General features: G+C 51.9%; 6 protein-coding genes across 6 annotated transcripts; 3 read left to right on the top strand and 3 right to left on the bottom strand.

Annotated features, from left to right (window-relative positions):
• Positions 1-177: 177 nt before the first annotated feature.
• On the bottom strand, positions 178-747 carry PHYSODRAFT_252154 (hypothetical protein; the record flags this gene model as incomplete). Its single annotated transcript, XM_009527139.1, has 1 exon — positions 178-747. The coding sequence occupies one exon, from the start codon at positions 745-747 to the stop codon at positions 178-180; it is 570 nt and encodes a 189-aa protein (XP_009525434.1).
• A 1,163-nt stretch (positions 748-1,910) lies between these two features.
• On the bottom strand, positions 1,911-3,068 carry PHYSODRAFT_252137 (hypothetical protein; the record flags this gene model as incomplete). The annotated part of the gene is made up of 2 exons (XM_009527138.1): positions 1,911-2,642; positions 2,685-3,068. 2 exons carry the CDS (start codon positions 3,066-3,068, stop codon positions 1,911-1,913), a joined length of 1,116 nt encoding a protein of 371 aa, XP_009525433.1.
• Positions 3,069-3,448: 380 nt separating this feature from the next.
• PHYSODRAFT_299869 (hypothetical protein) lies at positions 3,449-3,978 on the top strand (the record flags this gene model as incomplete). Its single annotated transcript, XM_009527137.1, has 2 exons — positions 3,449-3,527; positions 3,641-3,978. The coding sequence occupies 2 exons, from the start codon at positions 3,449-3,451 to the stop codon at positions 3,976-3,978; spliced, it is 417 nt and encodes a 138-aa protein (XP_009525432.1).
• Positions 3,979-4,567: 589 nt separating this feature from the next.
• Positions 4,568-7,573, top strand: PHYSODRAFT_495458 (hypothetical protein; the record flags this gene model as incomplete). Its single annotated transcript, XM_009527136.1, has 1 exon — positions 4,568-7,573. The coding sequence occupies one exon, from the start codon at positions 4,568-4,570 to the stop codon at positions 7,571-7,573; it is 3,006 nt and encodes a 1,001-aa protein (XP_009525431.1).
• Positions 7,574-7,939: 366 nt separating this feature from the next.
• Positions 7,940-9,461, bottom strand: PHYSODRAFT_493493 (hypothetical protein; the record flags this gene model as incomplete). Its single annotated transcript, XM_009527135.1, has 6 exons — positions 7,940-8,242; positions 8,339-8,462; positions 8,525-8,847; positions 8,912-9,054; positions 9,116-9,290; positions 9,375-9,461. 6 exons carry the CDS (start codon positions 9,459-9,461, stop codon positions 7,940-7,942), a joined length of 1,155 nt encoding a protein of 384 aa, XP_009525430.1.
• A 5,836-nt stretch (positions 9,462-15,297) lies between these two features.
• On the top strand, positions 15,298-15,675 carry PHYSODRAFT_285771 (hypothetical protein; the record flags this gene model as incomplete). Its single annotated transcript, XM_009527134.1, has 1 exon — positions 15,298-15,675. The coding sequence occupies one exon, from the start codon at positions 15,298-15,300 to the stop codon at positions 15,673-15,675; it is 378 nt and encodes a 125-aa protein (XP_009525429.1).
• Between the last annotated feature and the right edge of the window lie 3,827 nt (positions 15,676-19,502).

Here is a 19,502-nt window from a genome sequence, read left to right as displayed (position 1 = left end):
TCGATCCATCAGATCCTTCAGTTCTCCCTTGAGTTTCGGTAGGTTTTCTTGGCTTTTCTCGTACCAGCTTCGCGTTTTCGTTATCGTCACAAACGCGCCACTCTCTTCTCCGCTCGCGACCATATCGAACGAAGCATTAACTTGTTTTAGATCACGCATCCAGCTCGCAGTATACTCCTAAGCGTAACTTTCGGCATCATCCTTGGCAAAGCTGATCACGTCTTCTGTTGTCATCCTAGCCTCGGGTCCTCGCAGGAACGTCTCCACCTCCGCTGTGTCAGGGAACTCGGCAGTAGGCATTTCCCAAGAGAATGGCTTCTCGAGCACTTCGATCTGACTTTGCAGCCACTCGGTACGCAGAGCAGCAATTGAGGCCAGCACCGCAGACCTGCTGGCGGGGATGTCAATGTCGCTCAGTTGATGCGCGAAAACGTACACGGTGTAGTGGAGCAAACGTGGAGTCATCTGCTTAAACTTGTTCGCCACGGTCTCCAGCATGTCGTCATCGCCATGACGCAGAACAAGCCTCCAGAGGTCTTCAAGAGAGTTTGAAGAGCACAGCTGCGAATCCTTGAGCTTCACAACGTTTTCGACAGCCAGCTTCAAGAGTTCTTGCTGGGCTTCTCCACTTTCCAGCTCTCTGGCAACCCCCAGCGCCGTTTCCATGATGCTGCGCGAGTCTTCCCCGGTCAGTGCGCTCAGAAGAGTCGGGCCAACGTCCTTCCAGTCCACCTTCTCCAGCACCATTCAGCCACTCCACTCTTATCCCTCAGGCGGCCGAAAAAGTTGGTGAAGAACAAGTTCACTTGGGCTGAATCGCTCGTACCATCCAGCAATTCACCTAGTGTTATACAGAGACCTTCTGGGACCGACACACAAACTCGCTGACCTCTGTACCACGAATCCTCTCGCTCTCTTTTTGTGTGCTCTATCACATCCAACCGCGCCAACTTCTCGCCTATATCATCCTGAAATTGTTTCAGCGTCGCATGAGAAACCGGCACGCGATGCTGTAGAGCGTTAGCTGAAGCTTCTAGATTGATGAATTCCATTGTGTTTTTCACGCTGTCCTCCTGACACCACGCAACAATAGCGATTCGGCAATACCTCGTCTCTTTAGTCGGTCCCTCGTTGCCCAGGTAGCCGTGGATATAGCTACTTCCGTTCGGCTTCTTCCACATCTGAGTAGTGTGCGCAGGTACACTTCCACAGTTACCATGAAAACCCAAGGAAACAGTGGATGTTACCGTGTACCAGAATCTGGTAACACGTTTCCTGCTCATGAGACCCCCCTTCGCCAGGAAGCCTGAAAGGACCCGATAAAATGTTACAGGTGATCTTGACTTCAACATTGCTTTTGAAGACGAGCTTTGACCATGCGTTGGCTATCGTGGGATAGATAGCCTTATGCGGTAAGTGATCTGTGCGGTAAAGCTATTCATAGTCGAGCACTGTTGCAATATTGCCTCATTCCTCGATTTTCTTCAGAAGCCGCACCCAGTCGTCTACGTACACGCTAGCACTTCCTCTTCGTCAGTATCGCTGTTTCCCCGTCTCCAACATAACAACGATGCTTGGCAGACTCTCTCGGGTACTTCGACGTCGCCAACGGCAGGGACAAAAGGGACCAGGCAAGGTCTAGTGCCGTTGGCAAGTCTGGTTGACGAGCGATCGTTGTAGACGAAGGAGACAGCAACAGCGACGAGGAAGTGGGGTAGACTGATGATGAAGGCGGGTGTAGCATTAGTGAAGCCGACGTGGAGAGCTATAGCGCGACATTCCAAGCCTATTAAATATAGGGGGTAGTAGGTAACTGTGACCATTGTGAACCAAGCGGTACCAATGTTACTGTTACTGCACACACTACATCTGAGCCAACGTTTCGTTGCACGGATTGAGAAAGTTGAACTTCACTTCCACGTTGTCGCCGGGTCCAAGGCTCTTGCCGTCAATACTGTACCATTTAGTACTCTCCTCTCGACTCTCCTCAGCCCAATCACCGATGTTCCCATAGCATTGTAGAAAACAACCTCGTGGTGGAGCTCAACGACGTGAAACTCCAACTTCTTCTCAGCAGAAACTGATGCATTCGCCTCCTCCAGCGCCTGAAACCTCGCGCGATCCACACCTTTCAACGCACCGGCACCCAAGCCCTGGAGACTCTTTTGCGTGTACTCGTGCGACAACAGCAACGCAAAGCAGTCGTCTCCCGGCTTCATCGTTTCGATTGCGTCCGCTAACGCCGCGCTCATGGGTTTGTTCGGGTTCCGCTCCAGGTGCAGCATCGTCGGCGGCAAGCACACTGAGTACACCAATGCAAGACGATACCCCTTCGTCACCTTCTCCACAGCGTGCTCTGCGTCAGCATAATGCACCGCGTAGTGCGTCAGGTACGTGGCTGTGCCGTCCGCTGCACCGAAATCATGCCGGTGCTTCACTCGGCCGTCACGGTACACGACCAGATCCCCTCCTTCGTGCAGACTCGGTGGCTGCACCACCAGCGTGGCGATCATGCCGTCCTCCTTCTCCGTGTCCTGGTGCTTGACGAAGTGGCCGCCCTCCCCGTACACCAGCAGCTTGAACAGCACGCACTGCAGCGGGATGCCCTTGTACCCGAGTCGGTCGGCGATGGCCACCGCCATCTTGTCGATGCCCGCTTGTCACGATGGGTTCTTGAATTGCACTTGGTCCGGTGCCAGTTGCCAGCTCTTGCGGACACTCTCATCCAACTTGGTGTCCATGTTGTGGCCGAACGGGGACTTGGCACACTTGTCGATGAGCTTCAGGGCCCGCTCCTCCCACAGAGGCACGGGCACGGGCCCCACGCCGTTGACAAAGAGGCTTGGAACGGGCGGCAGCAGGTCGGCTTGGCCCCCGAAGGAGAAGTCTCCCAAGTGCTCGCTTGCTCCGCCCAGTACGTTGCTGATCTTGGTGCAGGCGGCTCCTGTTGGGGCTGGGACGTCGTCCAGGTCACCTTTGCCGGCAAACGGCCAGTCCTTCTCGCCGAAGTCTTCCTCCAGATCCGGGTCTTGGTCATAGAGAACCTCGCGTTCGTCGCTGTCGGACATGCTTGGTAGTAGAGAGGGGGCTTGGCTTGTGGGTTGTGGAGAAAGTTTGAGAATGAGGAGCGGATGAGGTATGGCCTCGGGTTGATATCTACGAAACTTCATGTTTGTATGAACAAGTGCAAGTGAAAGCTTGCACTTGCCCATACACGACTCGAGATTGGTGGTAATACTACGAGTGTTACTCGACAGCGTAGTATTACGTTGAGGTGGGAATTAAGTTGAAGGCTGTGGTAAGTAAAGCTGGTTGTCGAAGACTTCTTTCGACAGGCCTCGCCAGCCCAAAACTATGAATCCTGTTCACCGTGGAACAGCTTTGGAGCTTGGTCGCACAGACTCAATGAGTAGCCCGTTGTTACTGCACAGAAGCTTGCATAGGTACAATGTTGGTCGGCTTACCTTCGAGCTCCGAGAACGGTGGATACTTTGTTATCAGTAGGTGGCTGTACCGAACCGCTACACGTGCGTGGCTACAGTAGATTCGCGCAGATTCGATGCGCGACTATCATCTGAATAACGACGTGCATCCCAGAGGGCGGTATCCCAGGGCGTGCGGCGCTCTTTCTCTCTCTTAGTCTCACGATGGCACTCGCGAACTTGCCGATGCAAGTCACGCCACCAACGAGCAAGACACAGATCGATGGGGGCCCAAGCGGCAGTCCTGAGCGAGGTGGCGGTGGTCGACCCCACCACCAACGACCCGAGTCGTGAGCGTGGACTTCTGGTCGAGCAATGCCGAGACGAGGACCTCTACGAGCGAAGAACGATCAAGCAGAAGGTCGTTCTGGGCATCCTGTACGCCGTTGTGGCCCTCGAAGCGCTCTACTTGGTCGGGCTCGTCGTCATGTACATCACCGACTGGTTCGTCCTTCTTCTAGCTGCGGCTCAGAGACTAAAGCGGCTTCGCTCGTAATCCTGACTCAGCCCGCAAGCGCAAGACCCACACCAGTTTCAGCGTCAACTCTCGTGAGTTCCATGCGGCGACAGCACCGGCGGTGACTTCGACTTTCCTTCTTGTGATCATTATTTTTAACTTCTTCAAATATGCTCTAAAGTGCTCGACCAGTGAGTCCACAACTTGCTTAAAATGTGCTCGACCTTCCCATTAAACTGCGCGAGCAACGCCGAAGGAAGTGCCAGGAACCACCAGGAACCAAGACGTCGGTAATGTTGATGCAGCAGATCGCGCAAATTTTGCCTTTTGCCTGCAAGTCGTTCGATTGGTCCGTGAATTCTGTCCAATCAAAATCGTTCACTTATCGTATTTCCACCAATCCACGACAATATTGAAGTTAATTGCTAAAACTGTATCCATGATTGGATGCGCCTATTGGCTATTGAAGTTAATTGCTAAAAACTGTATGATTGGATGCCCCGTGTGCGTCACTCCAATTTGTGGTGCGTCACTCCAAGATCCGTCGCTTTTGGCTGGCAATGGACACTCGGGTATTTGAGCCGTAGCCCGCACCGCACCGCACGCCGTCGCCGTCGTCGTCCTAGTAATGTTGCTCAAGCGCGTTCTGTCCGCGCGTCGCGTGACGCTCGCCCGCTTCGCGGCCGCCCACGCGCGCGCGCTGTCCACGTCGTCGTACGCCCCGGCCGACGCCTTCCTGCACCGCCACCTGGGCGTGGCCTCGGAGAAGGACCGCGCCGCCATGCTGGCCACCGTGGGCTTCGACAGCGTCGAGGCGCTGGTGGCCGCCACGGTGCCCGCGGAGATCCGCCTCGAGCGGCCGCTGGACCTGCCGCCGCCGCTCAGCGAGAGCGAGGCGCTGGCCAAGCTCAAGGCGCTGGCGGCCAAGAACCAGACGCTCAAGTCCTTCATCGGCATGGGCTTCAGCGACACGCTCACGCCCGCGCCCATCGTGCGCCACATCCTGGAGAACCCGGGCTGGTACACGTCCTACACGCCGTACCAGGCCGAGGTGTCCCAGGGCCGCCTCGAGATGCTGCTCAACTTCCAGACCATGATCCTGGAGCTCACGGGCCTCGAGTTCGCCAACGCGTCGCTGCTGGACGAGGCCACGGCGGCCGCCGAGGCCATGGCGCTGGCCCACGGCAACTTCAACGGCAAGCGCGCCAAGTTCTTCGTGGACCAGGACGCGCACCCGCAGACCATCGGCATGATGCGCACGCGCGCCGAGAACGTGGGCATCGAGCTCGTGGTGGGCAACCCCAAGACGGACCTGGACCTGCAGGACCAGGGCTACAGCGGCGTGCTGCTGCAGTACCCCACGACCTTCGGAGAGGTGAACGACTACCGCCAGTTCGTGGACGACGCGCACAAGTCCAAGCTCGTGGTGGCCGTGGCCACGGACCCGCTCAGTCTCACGCAGCTCACGCCGCCCGGCGAGTGGGGCGCCGACATCGCCCTGGGCTCGGCGCAGCGCTTCGGCGTGCCCATGATGTTTGGCGGCCCGCACGCCGCCTTCCTGGCCACGACCAAGAAGTACCACCGCAAGATGCCCGGCCGCATCATTGGCGTGTCCGTCGACTCGCGCGGCGAGCCGGCGGTGCGCATGGCCATGCAGACCCGCGAGCAGCACATTCGTCGTGACAAGGCCACCAGCAACATCTGCACGGCACAGGCGCTGCTGGCCAACATGGCGGCCGCCTACGCTATCTACCACGGCCCCGAGGGTCTGGACAAGATCGCCACGCGCGCCAACCTGTACGCCGCGACGCTCGCCGCTGGCCTGGAGAAGTTCGCGCCCAAGTGCAAGGTCGTGAACGACGCCTTCTTCGACACGCTGGACATCGACGTCTCGCAGTCGGGCAAGACGGCTTCGGACGTGGCGACGGCCGCCACGAAGCACGGCGTGAACGTGCGCGTCATCGACGACAAGCGCGTGGGTGTGTCCATGGGCGAGAGCGTCGACCTGGCCGATGTGGAGAAGCTGCTGCTGGCATTCGGTGCTGCCGAGAGCGACCTGCCCAAGGATCTGGAGCAGGCCCTAGGCGCGCGCGCGGAGGAGATCCAGAAGAATAGCATCCCGGAGGGCCTCCGTCGTACAACGCCGTTCCTGGAGCACAGCATCTTCCACAAGTACCGCTCGGAGACGGAGCTCACCCGCTACCTGAAGCAGCTGGAGGACAAGGACCTGGCCCTCAACCGCTCCATGATCTCGCTGGGAAGCTGCACCATGAAGCTGAACGCCGTGTCGGAGCTGGCCCCCATCTCGTGGCCCGAGTTCACCAACGTGCACCCGTTCGTGCCGAAGGAGCAGAGCGCTGGCTACCGCGAGCTGATTGAATCGCTGAACCACTCGCTGGCCGTCATCACGGGCTTCAGCGCCGTGTCGACGCAGCCGCAGAGTGGCGCGCAGGGCGAGTACGCGGGTCTGCTGACGATCCGCAACTACCAGCGCTCTATCGGCCAGGGCCACCGCAACGTGTGCCTCATCCCGGTGTCTGCTCACGGAACCAATCCCGCTAGCGCTGTCATGGCCGGCATGAAGGTCGTGGTGGTCAAGTCGGACGAGAACGGCAACGTGGACCGCGAGGACCTGGCTGCCAAGGCGGCTGAGCACTCGGACAACCTCAGCGCTTTCATGATCACGTATCCGTCGACGTTCGGCGTGTTCGAGCCGGGTATCAAGGACATGGTGGACCTCATCCACTTGCACGGTGCCCAGGTCTACATGGACGGCGCCAACATGAACGCGCAGGTGGCCCTGTGCAGCCCCGGTGACATCGGCGCCGATGTGTGCCACCTGAACCTGCACAAGACCTTCTGCATCCCTCACGGCGGCGGTGGTCCGGGTGTCGGCTCCATCGGTGTGGCGGCCCACTTGGCCCCATTCTTGCCGGGCCACTCGGTGATGCCGACGGGCGGTGAGGGCGAGCACACGGTGAAGAAAACGGAGTCGGCTGTCAGCGGATCGCCCTTCGGCAGCGCCGGCATTCTGCCGATCCCGTGGATGTACATCAACATGCTCGGCGAGGACGGCCTGAAGCAGGCAACGTCGACCGCTATCCTGAACGCCAACTACATGGCCAAGAAGCTGGAGAGCCACTACGAGGTTGTGTTCCGCGGTGCCAACGGTACGTGCGCGCACGAGTTCATCATCGACATCCGCCCGTTCAAGGAGTTTGGCATCGTGGAGGAGGACGTCGCCAAGCGTCTGCAGGACTTCGGCTTCCACAGCCCCACCATGTCGTGGCCTGTGCCCGGCACGCTCATGATCGAGCCTACAGAGAGCGAGAGCAAGGCCGAGATGGACCGCTTCTGCGAGGCTTTGGCCATCATCCGTCGCGAGATCGAGGACGTCGCCACTGGAGTCATCGCTGTGGAGGACTCGCCGCTCAAGCATGCGCCGCATACGGTGGACCAGGTTACGGCTGCCGGGTGGACCCGCAAGTACTCGCGTGAGCAGGGCGCGTTCCCTGCCCCGTGGCACCAGGGAGGCAAGAACAAGACGTACTGGCCGTCTGTGGGCCGCGTCGACAACGTGCACGGCGACCGCCACCTCGTGTGCAGCTGCCCGCCCCTCTCGGACTACGAGTAAGGAGACCAAGGCTTGTTGATGGTAATCTCGCTGGTGTAGCCACCAGGCTGGCTGCAGGGCTGAGGCTTTGCGTTTGGCACTTCAACTAGGCAGAACCATCCTCCCCCTTCACGGCTTCTTTCATCGGGTGCTGCATCCGGTGGCTTGCCAACGACCGACGCCATTACCGTACGTCGCTCGGGCTCGACGATAAGTGCCATGCGGGAGGCGGCGGCTGGACTTGTCGGGTGCTGTAGATTGAAAACCCTCTGCGTTGCTGCTGCTTGGGGTTTATCAGGGTGACTTTGCCAATACTAACATAAAATGAATGTCTAAAGGCGATGCACACAGAAGAGGAGAATTTGTTTTACTGAAGTAGACCAGAGCTTACAGAGGTGCGAAGACTAACGTTGGGTTGGACTGGAAGAGCAGCTCCTTCACTGCTACGTAGTCGAAGCTGGACGAGTTCAGGTTGGATACGACGCGTGCAACGCTCTTTGTGAACTTCGGCACTCTCTCGACGTCGCGTCTGCGTCCGTCGTGTCGAACTTTACCTTCCCAGCCATTTTCGCCGCAGAGTGTGAGCCACTTGGACTCTTTGAGGATCAGCGGTTGATAGTGTTTGCCTCCAGAAGCGGGATCTTCGATGGACGTGAGGAATGAAGACATCTTCTCGTAGCTCTTGCACGGCTGCAGGCACAAAAAATATCTTCACTTCAGATGATGATCGAGTTTGGATGGAGATTGGGCAAATACAAGAATTGAGCAAGTACAAGAAGGACGCACCCGAAACCAGAAAATCATGCCAGCCTCTTCCTTCAATGTTAACATCTCGAGAAAGTCTTGATCGAAGCACATGTACCTGTAGTCGAAGTGCTGCTTCTGTAGGACGTTGTGCTTGTCAAACACCCTAACCAAAGAGGCGACGAGTGTAAGCTTCAGCAAGCCTTCAGCCAAGCCCAGATACTGTACCATTTCCTCTCGGTGTCGAAGATGAGTAACGCAGGCTCCAAGACGTCTCGTGGCACTAGCTGATATGTGCGTTCCAGCTTGGTAATAGAGAGAAACACGGTGCGATTCGGACACGGAGCGATTGGCCACTTAGCAAGTGACGGCGGACGCTCGACCGGATTTCCTGTCGGAGTCAAGTAGCTCCGCTTTTTCGCGCGCTGTTGATGCAAGGTAGCGAGTTCCTTCGTGATGGTCTGCACTTGCTCCACTTCCTCCTTCCTGGTAGCTTGCTGTAGCCGTCGCATGCGACTTTCCTTCATTATCAAGTTCTGCAGTCGCTGCATCTGAACGAGTGAGGTTAGTGAAGTGTTCGTCCTCCATCTGAGCTAGAAACAACCTCACTCTCACCAGTTGCTCCGGTTGTAAATTAATCTCGTAGGCGTTGCGTGCCTTGAGTTCAACTCGCAGTTCGCTCGTCGACATGGCCCATGGATCGCAAATTTTGCCCAGCGATGCGAATCGCAGGTAGATCGTGTCGTTATTGAGAATATCTACGGAGAAACGACATCAGTTGCAAGGTACTCACGAAAGCCTTGAGGACCTCTTACTCACAGTAGCCATCCAGCGTTCCGTCGAGGCGGAGGATCCGACCTTTGAACGTGTAAAAGTGCTCAGCAAGAGGGAGCTTCGCGAATGGACTCTTGGAGATCTTCCACTGGCTTACAATGAACCGCTGCAAGTCCTCCATTTTGGCGGAGGGCAAGACAATAGCCGGGAACTTTTCTTGCTTGAACACTGGGGTGCTGACGTCGGTGGGATCCCCAGTACTGGCATTGGCGTCATCGTTGTTGCTGCTCTGGCCGTGCACGACTTGGCACGTGGCGACGAACACGGTGAACTTTTCAAGTTTTGCCACCGTCGGCTTCTTCGCCAAAGAAGACTGCCTCGGTGGATCCATAGTGCAAGACAAGTGTTTGTTCGACACGAAGCGACGCCTGTTTCGAAAAGACTTGGTCACCGCCTCATTTTCCAAATTCAATAGAGGAGATATCTGACTCGCAGTGTTTGGGGAGGTTCCGCATTTTAGTTTGGAACCTTGCGAAAAGCTTGACTCTTGTTCTACGCAACCCCCCTGATAGCTGGCAAGGAGGTTGAAATTGTTAGGGATCAGTTCCTTGTTGTTGCCTTTGCTATCTCTAAAGTTTTAAATAAATAGAGAAACGAGTGCGACTGTCCTCTCCACTTACTGCATTGATATCGGTTGCGTTCATTGCGCTACACGTATTATATCGAATATTGTTTCAGACGATGAATACAACTAGAGATGCCAACGAAGGCGTTAAAAACTTAAAATTTCTGCTGGCACTACGGAAGCAAATCTATTGCATTGTTAATGCGTTGTACTACTTCGAAGTACTTGCATAACCCCAGGTAAAATGTCAGTTGCTGTGTATGACGAAAAACTTGGTCTTCTGCTAACTTTTTCATTGTACCCCGTGTAAGCGCAATTAAATAGGTAGGTTCAGTTTTTAAACCGTTGTGGTTGAAACCACCGGGGTACTTCTTCAGGAAAACCGCGTTGAAGGTTGTACTTCGCCCGAGCCTTGCTGCCTTTGATAGCAACATTTTCGGCGCCGAGATACTGCTTGATCAAGCTTGGGTAGTTTCCATTCTCCACCCACTGGGCCGTCTTCTGGGCCCACTTGCTGGTCCATTCCGCAGATGGCGTAAAGGCGCGACGTTGTCGATGTCGTGGCTCTTCTCGTTGACAGCGTCTGGCGAGTGGCCCGACACAGCAGCAGCGGATGGAGTCACCGTTGAATGTTGGGTTTGACCTGCATCACGAGCTGCTGCAACAGCGTCACGGCTCGGAAGAAGAGTCTCCGCAGCCTCAAACAGATAGGCGAAACGCACGTGATCGATGCTGCGATATGGACGGCTTGGTGTTTTGTATTGGCGCAAGTTGCGAAGTGAGATTAGGCAGCAGCGAACTCTGATTGGAACCTAGAAAACTGCATCGAGGAAGACGCGACAGAAGTACACCCTTCACTCTAATAATTAGGGTCAGACTAATTAGAGTCTAATTAGCCCTTCTAGCCCCAGACCTTATTCTGTATCCTACAGAATAAGCATTAGACTTGATTAAAGTATACTTCAAAACCTGTCAAAGATTTGCTGTTGGAAGCCCTTTCGCATCTTGCGGTCAAGCGCTGGGTACATTGTGCACAGAACAGCTACGAAAGTGAACAAAACATGCTCAATGTATCGACCATATGCCGAAATGGCGAGCTTCTATTGGTCGTGGCGAGCGTAGAGCACGCTCAAAACCTGCTACATGGTAATACCTTGCAAGGCTGCTAAGGCAGCATACTTCGGCTCCAGCCACCCATCTTCGGCACGTCGCGATAAACGCGGATGAAGAAATCGCCCAGTTCCTCCTCACTACGTCAGTTAGGAACTGGGCGAATTCTTCCTTGTGCTTGACATTAGCGCATCATTAGATTTCTTTAGCCCACCTAACAAGCTTGTTACGATTGTCTCTCTAACAACACCAGGGAGCTTGCATGCTCAATAGCCCGTAATGACACGCACTACACACGGTTCCTCTTGTACGAAACAGGACAATATATGATATTCATGCCAACGTCTACTTCTTCCTTTACATGCGCACGCTCTTCAATGTTCGCGCCAGCCGTGGGTCATCTTCACCATTTTGGCAGCCTCCGCTTTGCTCTGTAGCCTCCGGCACTGCCGCTTCATTCCTGCCGCTTTCATCGGTAGCCTCCGTCGTAGCCTCTGTCCCTTCTTCTGTAATCTCCGGTGTAACCTCATCACGCGGAGAGCTTCTTCTGTAGCATCCGCCGTAGCATCTACCGCTTCTTCTGTAGTCTCCGGTGTAGCCACACCATGAGGAGCGCTTCTTCTGTAGCCTTTTGAGTAGCCACTGCATCAGCTACAATATAGCGGTACACCCGGCTGTAGCCGGCTTCGTAGGAACCGATGAGGTTGTGCGCTGACTCCGCAATCGATCTGCCAATCGGGCCACACGCGAGAGCTCATAGCGTCGTCTGGGTCGGATCACCAGGTCTGGCAATCAACATCGCAACGTAGAATCAATATACCACTAGTACAATGTTACAGAGCAAAGTACACGCTCTCGCTTACCTGTAGATCACAATGGCGCTCATCATGATCGTCTTCGGCCATGGTCCTTGGCCACTTGGGCGCGCTCGACGGGCCCCAACAAAGCTTGCATTGCGACGTCTTGAAAAGCGCAGTTTCGGAATGAAGGAAAGTACGAGTGGCTGACACGCGGCGGTTTTAGGCTTCCACCCGAATTTTCAAACCTGTTGGTGGTTTATACTCGTCCGTCTATTACCGCGGAATAAACCCCGTCTATCTTCCCATCGCTAATCTAACAGGAAGATGTGCACAATACCGGCTATACAAACATCCATATGCGAAGTTCGAAAGAGAGGACACGTTTGCTGGATATTATGTCCTGTGACAATGCTTATTCTGTAGGATACAGAATACGGGGTTAGAGGGGTTAGTATGACCCTGACTAATTATGGTAGTTGATTTTTGTGGGAGAAAGTTGAACTTTTAATTAGCTCTTGCATTACAATATTTGTTTTGACGAGAATCTAAGACCATGATTGGCTTCAGCTCGTCGAGATCTGTCCAAATCCGCTCTCTTTGAGTCCTTTTGAGCTGTTTGGGAAATTTTGGGGAGCGATGTGTCACGAAAAAGTACGAAAGCATGACTATTTTCGAAGCACGACTAATGAGAGTGAAGGGTGTAGTGATGGCACAGGGCGTGTGCCACAGGCACCAGTAGGCTTCAGGCGTTAAATCTCACAATTCATTCGGCAACATATTGTATGTGCCCAGTCTACCCGACAGCCTTTCTTCGCAAATAAGCCGACGGTGGTCAAGCTTGAAAAGATCACTGTGCTCGTCGCCGTCCACCAAGTCGCAAGCAACAACAGCAACGATACCGACACCGGTAGTGGGTTCTTTCCATACCAGCACCCCAGTGTTCAAGCGAGAAAATTATACCCGGTTGCCCTCAGCCAAAATGGAGGGCCTGTAGCGATCCATTGTAAGCCAATGGAGTAGATTCTGCGGGCCTGGTAAGGCCGCGGGTCAGTATGATCCATATCCAGATCCGCGAATATCTTACAGCGAAGATATTATTCCTTTCATGCCCGACCCATATCCATAACAGGGAAATATGGCTTAGTCAGCCTTGGTGACATACTACATTGATCTAGCTGTGGATGAACTGTAGTGTATCCACTCCCCAGTGGACGTTAAGAGAGGCCAAAATGGGGAACACGGCCGAGGGCGAGCGAATGCGAGTGCGAGGCTCACTCAATGCGTTCACCGGTCACCAACACCCGCCGATCAGGCGGGGGCGTGTCTGCGCGAGCGAGCGAAGGCGAGCGCTGCAACCCAATATTTTTTTTCCTAGACACCGCGCCTGGCCAAGCCGAGGACTTAGCGTAAGGCACGAGGGGGTGGGGCAGGCCGCGGAGCGAGAGAGGGGCGGGCCCCCCGAAGTGCCGTCGCTAAGTCCGCAGGCGAGAGCCAACGGGCGAGTGTCCTACTAGTACTCGATCAATCGATTTGTCTACAAGCGTCTCCTGCTCTGGCGAACCTGCTTTAAGCTGCTGCCCAGTCGACTTAAGGATCTTGGGATTTGATTGCATATTCAGGGTCTTTGGAGTTGCAACATTAGGGTGCCTAAAGCGACTTTAAGGTCGCTTAAAGTCGTTTTAGCTTCAGTCATGTCACAACTTAAAGTTGCTTCAACGCGATACAGGTATTCGTCACCTTGTTTTTCGTTATAATCAAGATTTGCTGTCGCGGTCATCTAACTTGTCGTTATACTTCGTATAGAAGTAATTGTACATATTGTGCTTTACTTCGTTTTTGTCTAAACGAAGCTCTATTGTGAAAACCGGTAAAGATGTCCAGACCAGATTAAGGAGGGGTAGAAAAATATGAAAAGGGGTACGCCAAATCCTAAATCGTAAACCGTCCATGTGCAAATCCCTATCAAATGCTAACGATAGCCTAGCTTCCTGAGCTATATAAATGGCCGCAGAGGTGCACTGGATCGTGCAGCGGGATAGAGCAAGCGTATAAGCAGCCACTCGTGCCAAATTTCAGCCCCGTGAATAGTTCAGACGCAGACACATATTGCATGTACCCATCGGGTGTTTCATGTATACGGCAGCGTCGAGTTTGCCGTCCACGTTGACATGGGGCACCGTTCATATAAACGAGCTACCCTCATAATGCCCAGTGTCACATGGGCATTCGACGTGATTGATTATAAATCGACGGCAGTCCGCGGTATATGAACAGGGCTGGGGAACGCCAAATCGGAGCAGCATCCTATTTAACGGAAATTACCGAATAATACCCCGGGCACTATTCATTAGTACCCTCCCATTTTCAAAACAAATATGCTAAATTATGGATATTACACAGTATAAACATGATTTCGACAATTTATTCATAAGTATATACTTAACATTGTAACCCTGGGATACACATTGGGTTACGTTTTAGAGGGTACTATACGGGTAAGGGGTATTATTCGGGAATTTACGTTATATATAACAAAACAAGGTCTCAGCCGCTTAATAAGCACCCAAATCGATCGATTTGCAAAACAATTGGATATAGTGTTCCGTTTTCACAATAACTCGTTGTTTTATAATCTAGCTCAATATTAATTCGTTGTTTATCATGATTCAATGACACCCATTTCGATGGCATCGCTTGTCATTTAGAGCCCACCGTTGCTTTGGGCTTGGATTGTCATTGGAGTGGTGCGTTTACTCACGCCAATTCACGCTTTCTTCCGTAAGTCAAGCTTAAAGCGTGCTTTTAGCCACAGTTAGATGATTATGATAAGGATTTGAAGTTGAATAAACTCGCTTACATGTATTGTGCTTTGCAGTTATTTTGCCGAACATTTTAGACGCTAAATATGGCAAAGCCTGCTCCTAAATATGTGTGAAAGAAGATACACGACCTGCTAAAATTATGCATAAATCCACCTCCTCATATATATATCGACTTGGGAGGGCCTGTCAGCAGCCATGCATTGGCCCAGTACACCACCGTCCATGATCCCCAGCACATCCACCCTCTTATGCATAATTGCCGTGTGTGAGGTGCTTGTGGATAAAAACCGACAGAATTGCAGCTGCACAGCCACAATTGCACTTTCAAAAGTGCAATTGTGGCACTTTTAGCGTAATTATAGGCCTCCACCCATTTATGTACCTCGATTTATCGTAAATTTAGCAGGTGGTCGCTATAAATGCAGCAAATCTCGCCTCATATTGCCAAAATCATGGCAAAGCACAATATTATATTATAATATTATATTAACAACAGAGAGAACGACTGCAAAGCATAATACAGGCTACGAACACTTTTTGAAGTGAAAAATAAAAATATACTTGTACTGCTGCTACATGGATAATCCGGAGATTGTCTAAATTTCAAGGACATGTGGACGCGTACAGTGCATATTTATTTCTGAACTGTTTGCCTGCAAAACATAGATTACAATATCTGCACTTCCTGCTATTGACCACCAGTTTTGTCCTGAGCTTTGCAAGTTCATCCTACCTCAATGTGGCCAATGGCCACTTTTACTGGGCTGTGCAGCTCCAAGCCTTCTGGCCAAAGATTCGGCTTGGCTCACTTCTCAACTTGCGATTTCGCCGGCACCCTCAAGTTTTCTAGACCGCAACTAAGATCGAATCATGCGCTTCAGTTGCATCCTGTTTGGGGCGGCCGCCGCTCTTCTCGCAACTACCAACGTTGTATCGGCGACCACAGACGCCAAGCTCTCGAAGGCGATTTCGTCCGACGTAGTTGTGCCGGTCGACTCGACGAGTGCTGCTAACCGTGATGACGAAGGCGACAACGAGGAGAGGGGGATGTATCCATACACTATGTCTTGGGCGCAGATCAATAAATGGACCAAAAGAGCTGAGGGATGGGTGGCGTCGAACTACTCGCCAAGCGAAATGAAGACGATGCTGGGCATTACGAAAAGCATCCATCCGCGCAGTAAGGCGAAGCAAAAGTACGACTTGTTTCTCGCGGCGTGGCTGAAGAAGCATCCTGGCGGCATCTAAGCGTCTGACAGAGGGTCAGGACGCGCGCAAATACATACGTATTTTAATACGTATTTTAGCTCGGCCGTTAAACAGCAATCAAGCTGCTGTCTTGGTCTAAATAACCGTTCTTACTTCTGTCCCTTTTGCTAATACTCTTCCTAGCTATAAACAATTGCAAGATGCCATAAGCCAGGGCTGGTACAGGTAGGGTTCACTCAGGACGCAGCTTCGCCTGGGCATAAGAAGTTTAGGCAATGATAGGACGCCATGTTCCTCCCGCAGAGCCACCAGACTCTTTGTAGGGGGCAAGTAAGGCTTAGGTTCGTCTGATACAACGCTGCGTGTTCCTTTGTGATGATCGCATTTGGTCGAGTTGCTCCTTCCCGGTAGCTTGTTGTAGACGTATCAAATCCTGTAGTCGTTGGATTTGCATCTGAAGACGTACTAGGTCTCTCGTTAGAAAAACTACACGGCTCGCCAGCTCACCGGGTTGTAAGTTGATGGCGTAGGCATTGCGTGCCTTGAGTCGCGGTTACATTGTGTCGTTGTTGAGAGTATCTACAAAACAACAACTGAAACAGTGTGTGTGCCCTCGAAAACCTTATGGTCCACGCTGCAGCAGTGCGCGGCATTGGGTGTAGTTAGCCGTCTAAACCGCAACAAATTCAAATTCGAAAACGTTATGATCCCCTTGCTTAGAATAGTCATACAACGTTCCATCGAGGTAGGCTTGAACGTGTAGAAATGCTCAACAAGAGGAAATTTCATCTTCCATTGGGGTTAGATATTAATCGGGTCGTCTGCGGGTCTGGTAAGGCCGAGGGTCGGGCATGTATATTTCGTTGGTCTTTCTCTGGTCAGTCTGATTAGCAGCCCTAACCGTAAAATTACTGCGCATAGTAAACTGCAGTAAAAAGACCTCCGCGAGTGCTGTCATCTTGCAATATTAAGGAGGATGGATGTCACGAGAGCCAAATCCCCAAAACGGCCGTTACAGTCAAAAGGAACGCGCGTAGTTTTGGCAATATGAAAGCTCTAGAGGCATGTTTGGCCTCGATGAATCGATCTAGGCCACCCCTATAGGCCCTATGCGTTTGAACGGTGTTCAGAGCTTGCAGGCATGATTGAACGAAGATAGTTGTTTAGTGAATCGTCAAGGATTCATTCACCCCAATACATTTGTTGCTCAATGAGCATGTTGAAAGGTTGATGTAATATTGTGAGTTCTACTCTAATTTTCCGATCGGGGCGGATTGGATCGACCGTGGCAAACCGCCGGCGAATCGCCAAAGCACTTGGGTTGACTATGGTCGCCCGGCTAGACTCCCTACTAAGTACGGATTGGGCTTGACATGCGGGCACAGAACCATATGTTTGTGGCCGGCGATTCGGCAAATGACTTGATGTTTGTATTGGACGGTTGGACCCAAAACCGACGGCCGGAATTCACAATATATGAAAGGTTAATGCATGGTATGTATTATACAAACTCTTTAGACCCCCCGCTGCCATCAGATCTGTGATGCCGCGGTTGTAACACAGTAACTTCAAACTGGTTGATCATAAGATTTGATGAATGAACTTGAGTACTTAAGTAGAAAACGTCGAGGCCGTCATATCCGGATAGTACTTATGACGTTGGTACTCTACGGTATCATACAATAAAAACTCTTTTCACATATCTTCAGGCACCTGCTTATCTTCATTTCGCATCTCGCACTTAAACTATCTATATATATGTGTATAAAGCACCGTGCCTTCGAGACTGCTACACAGTTCAAAACTACACCATGCGTTTCGCCCACCTCTTGCTCGTGGCCGCTTCTCGCAAGCCAGGACGCTAAGGCTTCAGTCGTAGACGCGAACCAGACCACCGCGGTTACTGTCACCATGACTGTCATCGAGAAGAGACGTCTTCGAGCCCATAAGGTCACCGACAGTGACAAGGCCGCTGAAGAAGAGAGAGCAGGCTTTACACCTACGGCGGAGTGGACTAACAAGTGGTCCAAGAAAATTTCGGAGTGGGTGGAAAACGGGAACTATCCGAGCTAGATCAAGCAGTATCTCGGCGCCGAGAATGTCGCCATCAAGGGCTGCAAGGCCCGGGCAAGTACAGCCTGTTCAACGCGGCTTTCCTGAAGACGTACCGCGGTAGTTTCAACCACAACGACCAAAACTAAGACTGGAAGCCGTCAGGGTTTCTTTTGGTGGTATATTGTACACCTTGATGGGTCCTCGTTTCGTTTCTCAGTGAGGTACATTGATGTCACTTAGGCTAGCTAACGACTTCCTATGTCTTGATGGGTCCTCGTGTACCTTCGCTGTTTCAGGTGATTTGTTCTCTAAGCGGATAGCTTAGAGCCAGCGTCATTTCTTGTCAGACCATCAGTTTAATACATTCGGTACATTTTAATATGAACTAGAGTATCCAAAATCTCATGGTATTACCGGTATAAAGCAGCGCAGCGTCCGGATCGATGCTTTTGACGTGGTTTTGGATTTGGAATAAAACTTAAGCAAAACAAAATGTGCGGTTTACTTCACACCCTCAATTAGATGGGCGTGATGTTTGCTGCAGCAAGAACCTAAGTAAAGCAATATGAACGCATGGCGCAGCGAAATTAGCGCCAATTTGCACCGCGTACTTTATAACTGCAGTAACGTAAATTGCAGATGTAGTTCGTAAAAATAGAGGTATTTTACTAGGTGCGGCTCGCGAAGAAGTCTCGTTGGATGACATTATACTGGGTTGCAACAACTCACGCACCATGGAGTACTACAGTTTTCTTCCTGATCGTGGGGTGAGCAAAAACAAGATAGTAACAGAAATAGCGATAACAATATCAGTTTCAAAGTCAGTAACTAATAGCGGTTGCAGTAGCGGTGGTATTGACAGTAGGGCAGTTGCAGTGGTAGCTGGCAGTGATCGTGACGCAGGCGAACAATTCCAATAGCAATATACCGAATAAAAATTATTGTGCCTTTCACTTATTCTGCCGTGATAATTCTGGCATAACTCTAATCCGTTATCGACCTTAATTATGCCCCGAGTTAGCTAATTCCCATGTTAATTCCGGGTCGTCCCTCCGTGGCCGAATTAGGATGAGGCCGACTCAAGGCGGAATAAGCTAATCCAGCCTTCGTTATTAATAGACGGAAACAGAGCGATTGGCGGTTTCCTATCCGCCAATTCATGCCATTCTGTTCGTATCTCCGTCGATTAGCTCTCAAATGCTGATCGCGGATGTTAGGGGAAGCGCTCACAATCTTAAACATAATTAGCACTAAATAAGCATTGATCACCCTTTTATGACTCTAATTCCGCCTGAATTAACAGCTCACGCGCCAAAATACGTGAAAGACACAATACGTCATATTGATATTACTTACGCAGCAATACAAGTCACACACATTATTTGGAAAAGAGGAGAGTGATTTATAAGGGTCTAGAGGACGATAAGATCATCGATAATGTTTGGATCGCGTCGTTTTCACCACGGTGGACGGCGATATTCAGATGGCATCTACTTATAAATTTAGTTTGAGCAAGCCATGAAATGCCCCGTGATATTATGCAGCAAGTCAAGCAGTATGGAGTAGATTTTGGCAGTCTTTCTCAGGCATGAAAAAGAAAGCAGGAGCAATATCATTACAGTGCCATTATCAATGCTGGAGATCGTAGTTGTAGCGTAAATAACAACGGTAGCGGTAGTGGCAGAAGATAATAAACAGTCGCAGTAGCGATAGCAGCAGATACGAACAAGCAATATCAATGACAGCATTACTATGACATCATTAACAGTAGTGAAATAGTAGTTGTAGTAGCTGTAGTACAGCCGCTCTAG

The sequence above is a fragment of the Phytophthora sojae genome (assembly GCF_000149755.1).
Source record: "Phytophthora sojae unplaced genomic scaffold PHYSOscaffold_3, whole genome shotgun sequence".
In the NCBI taxonomy this organism is placed as follows: domain Eukaryota; phylum Oomycota; class Peronosporomycetes; order Peronosporales; family Peronosporaceae; genus Phytophthora; species Phytophthora sojae.
The sequence above is the reverse complement of the archived record's forward strand: the minus strand, read 5'-3'. Positions and strand labels throughout refer to the sequence as shown.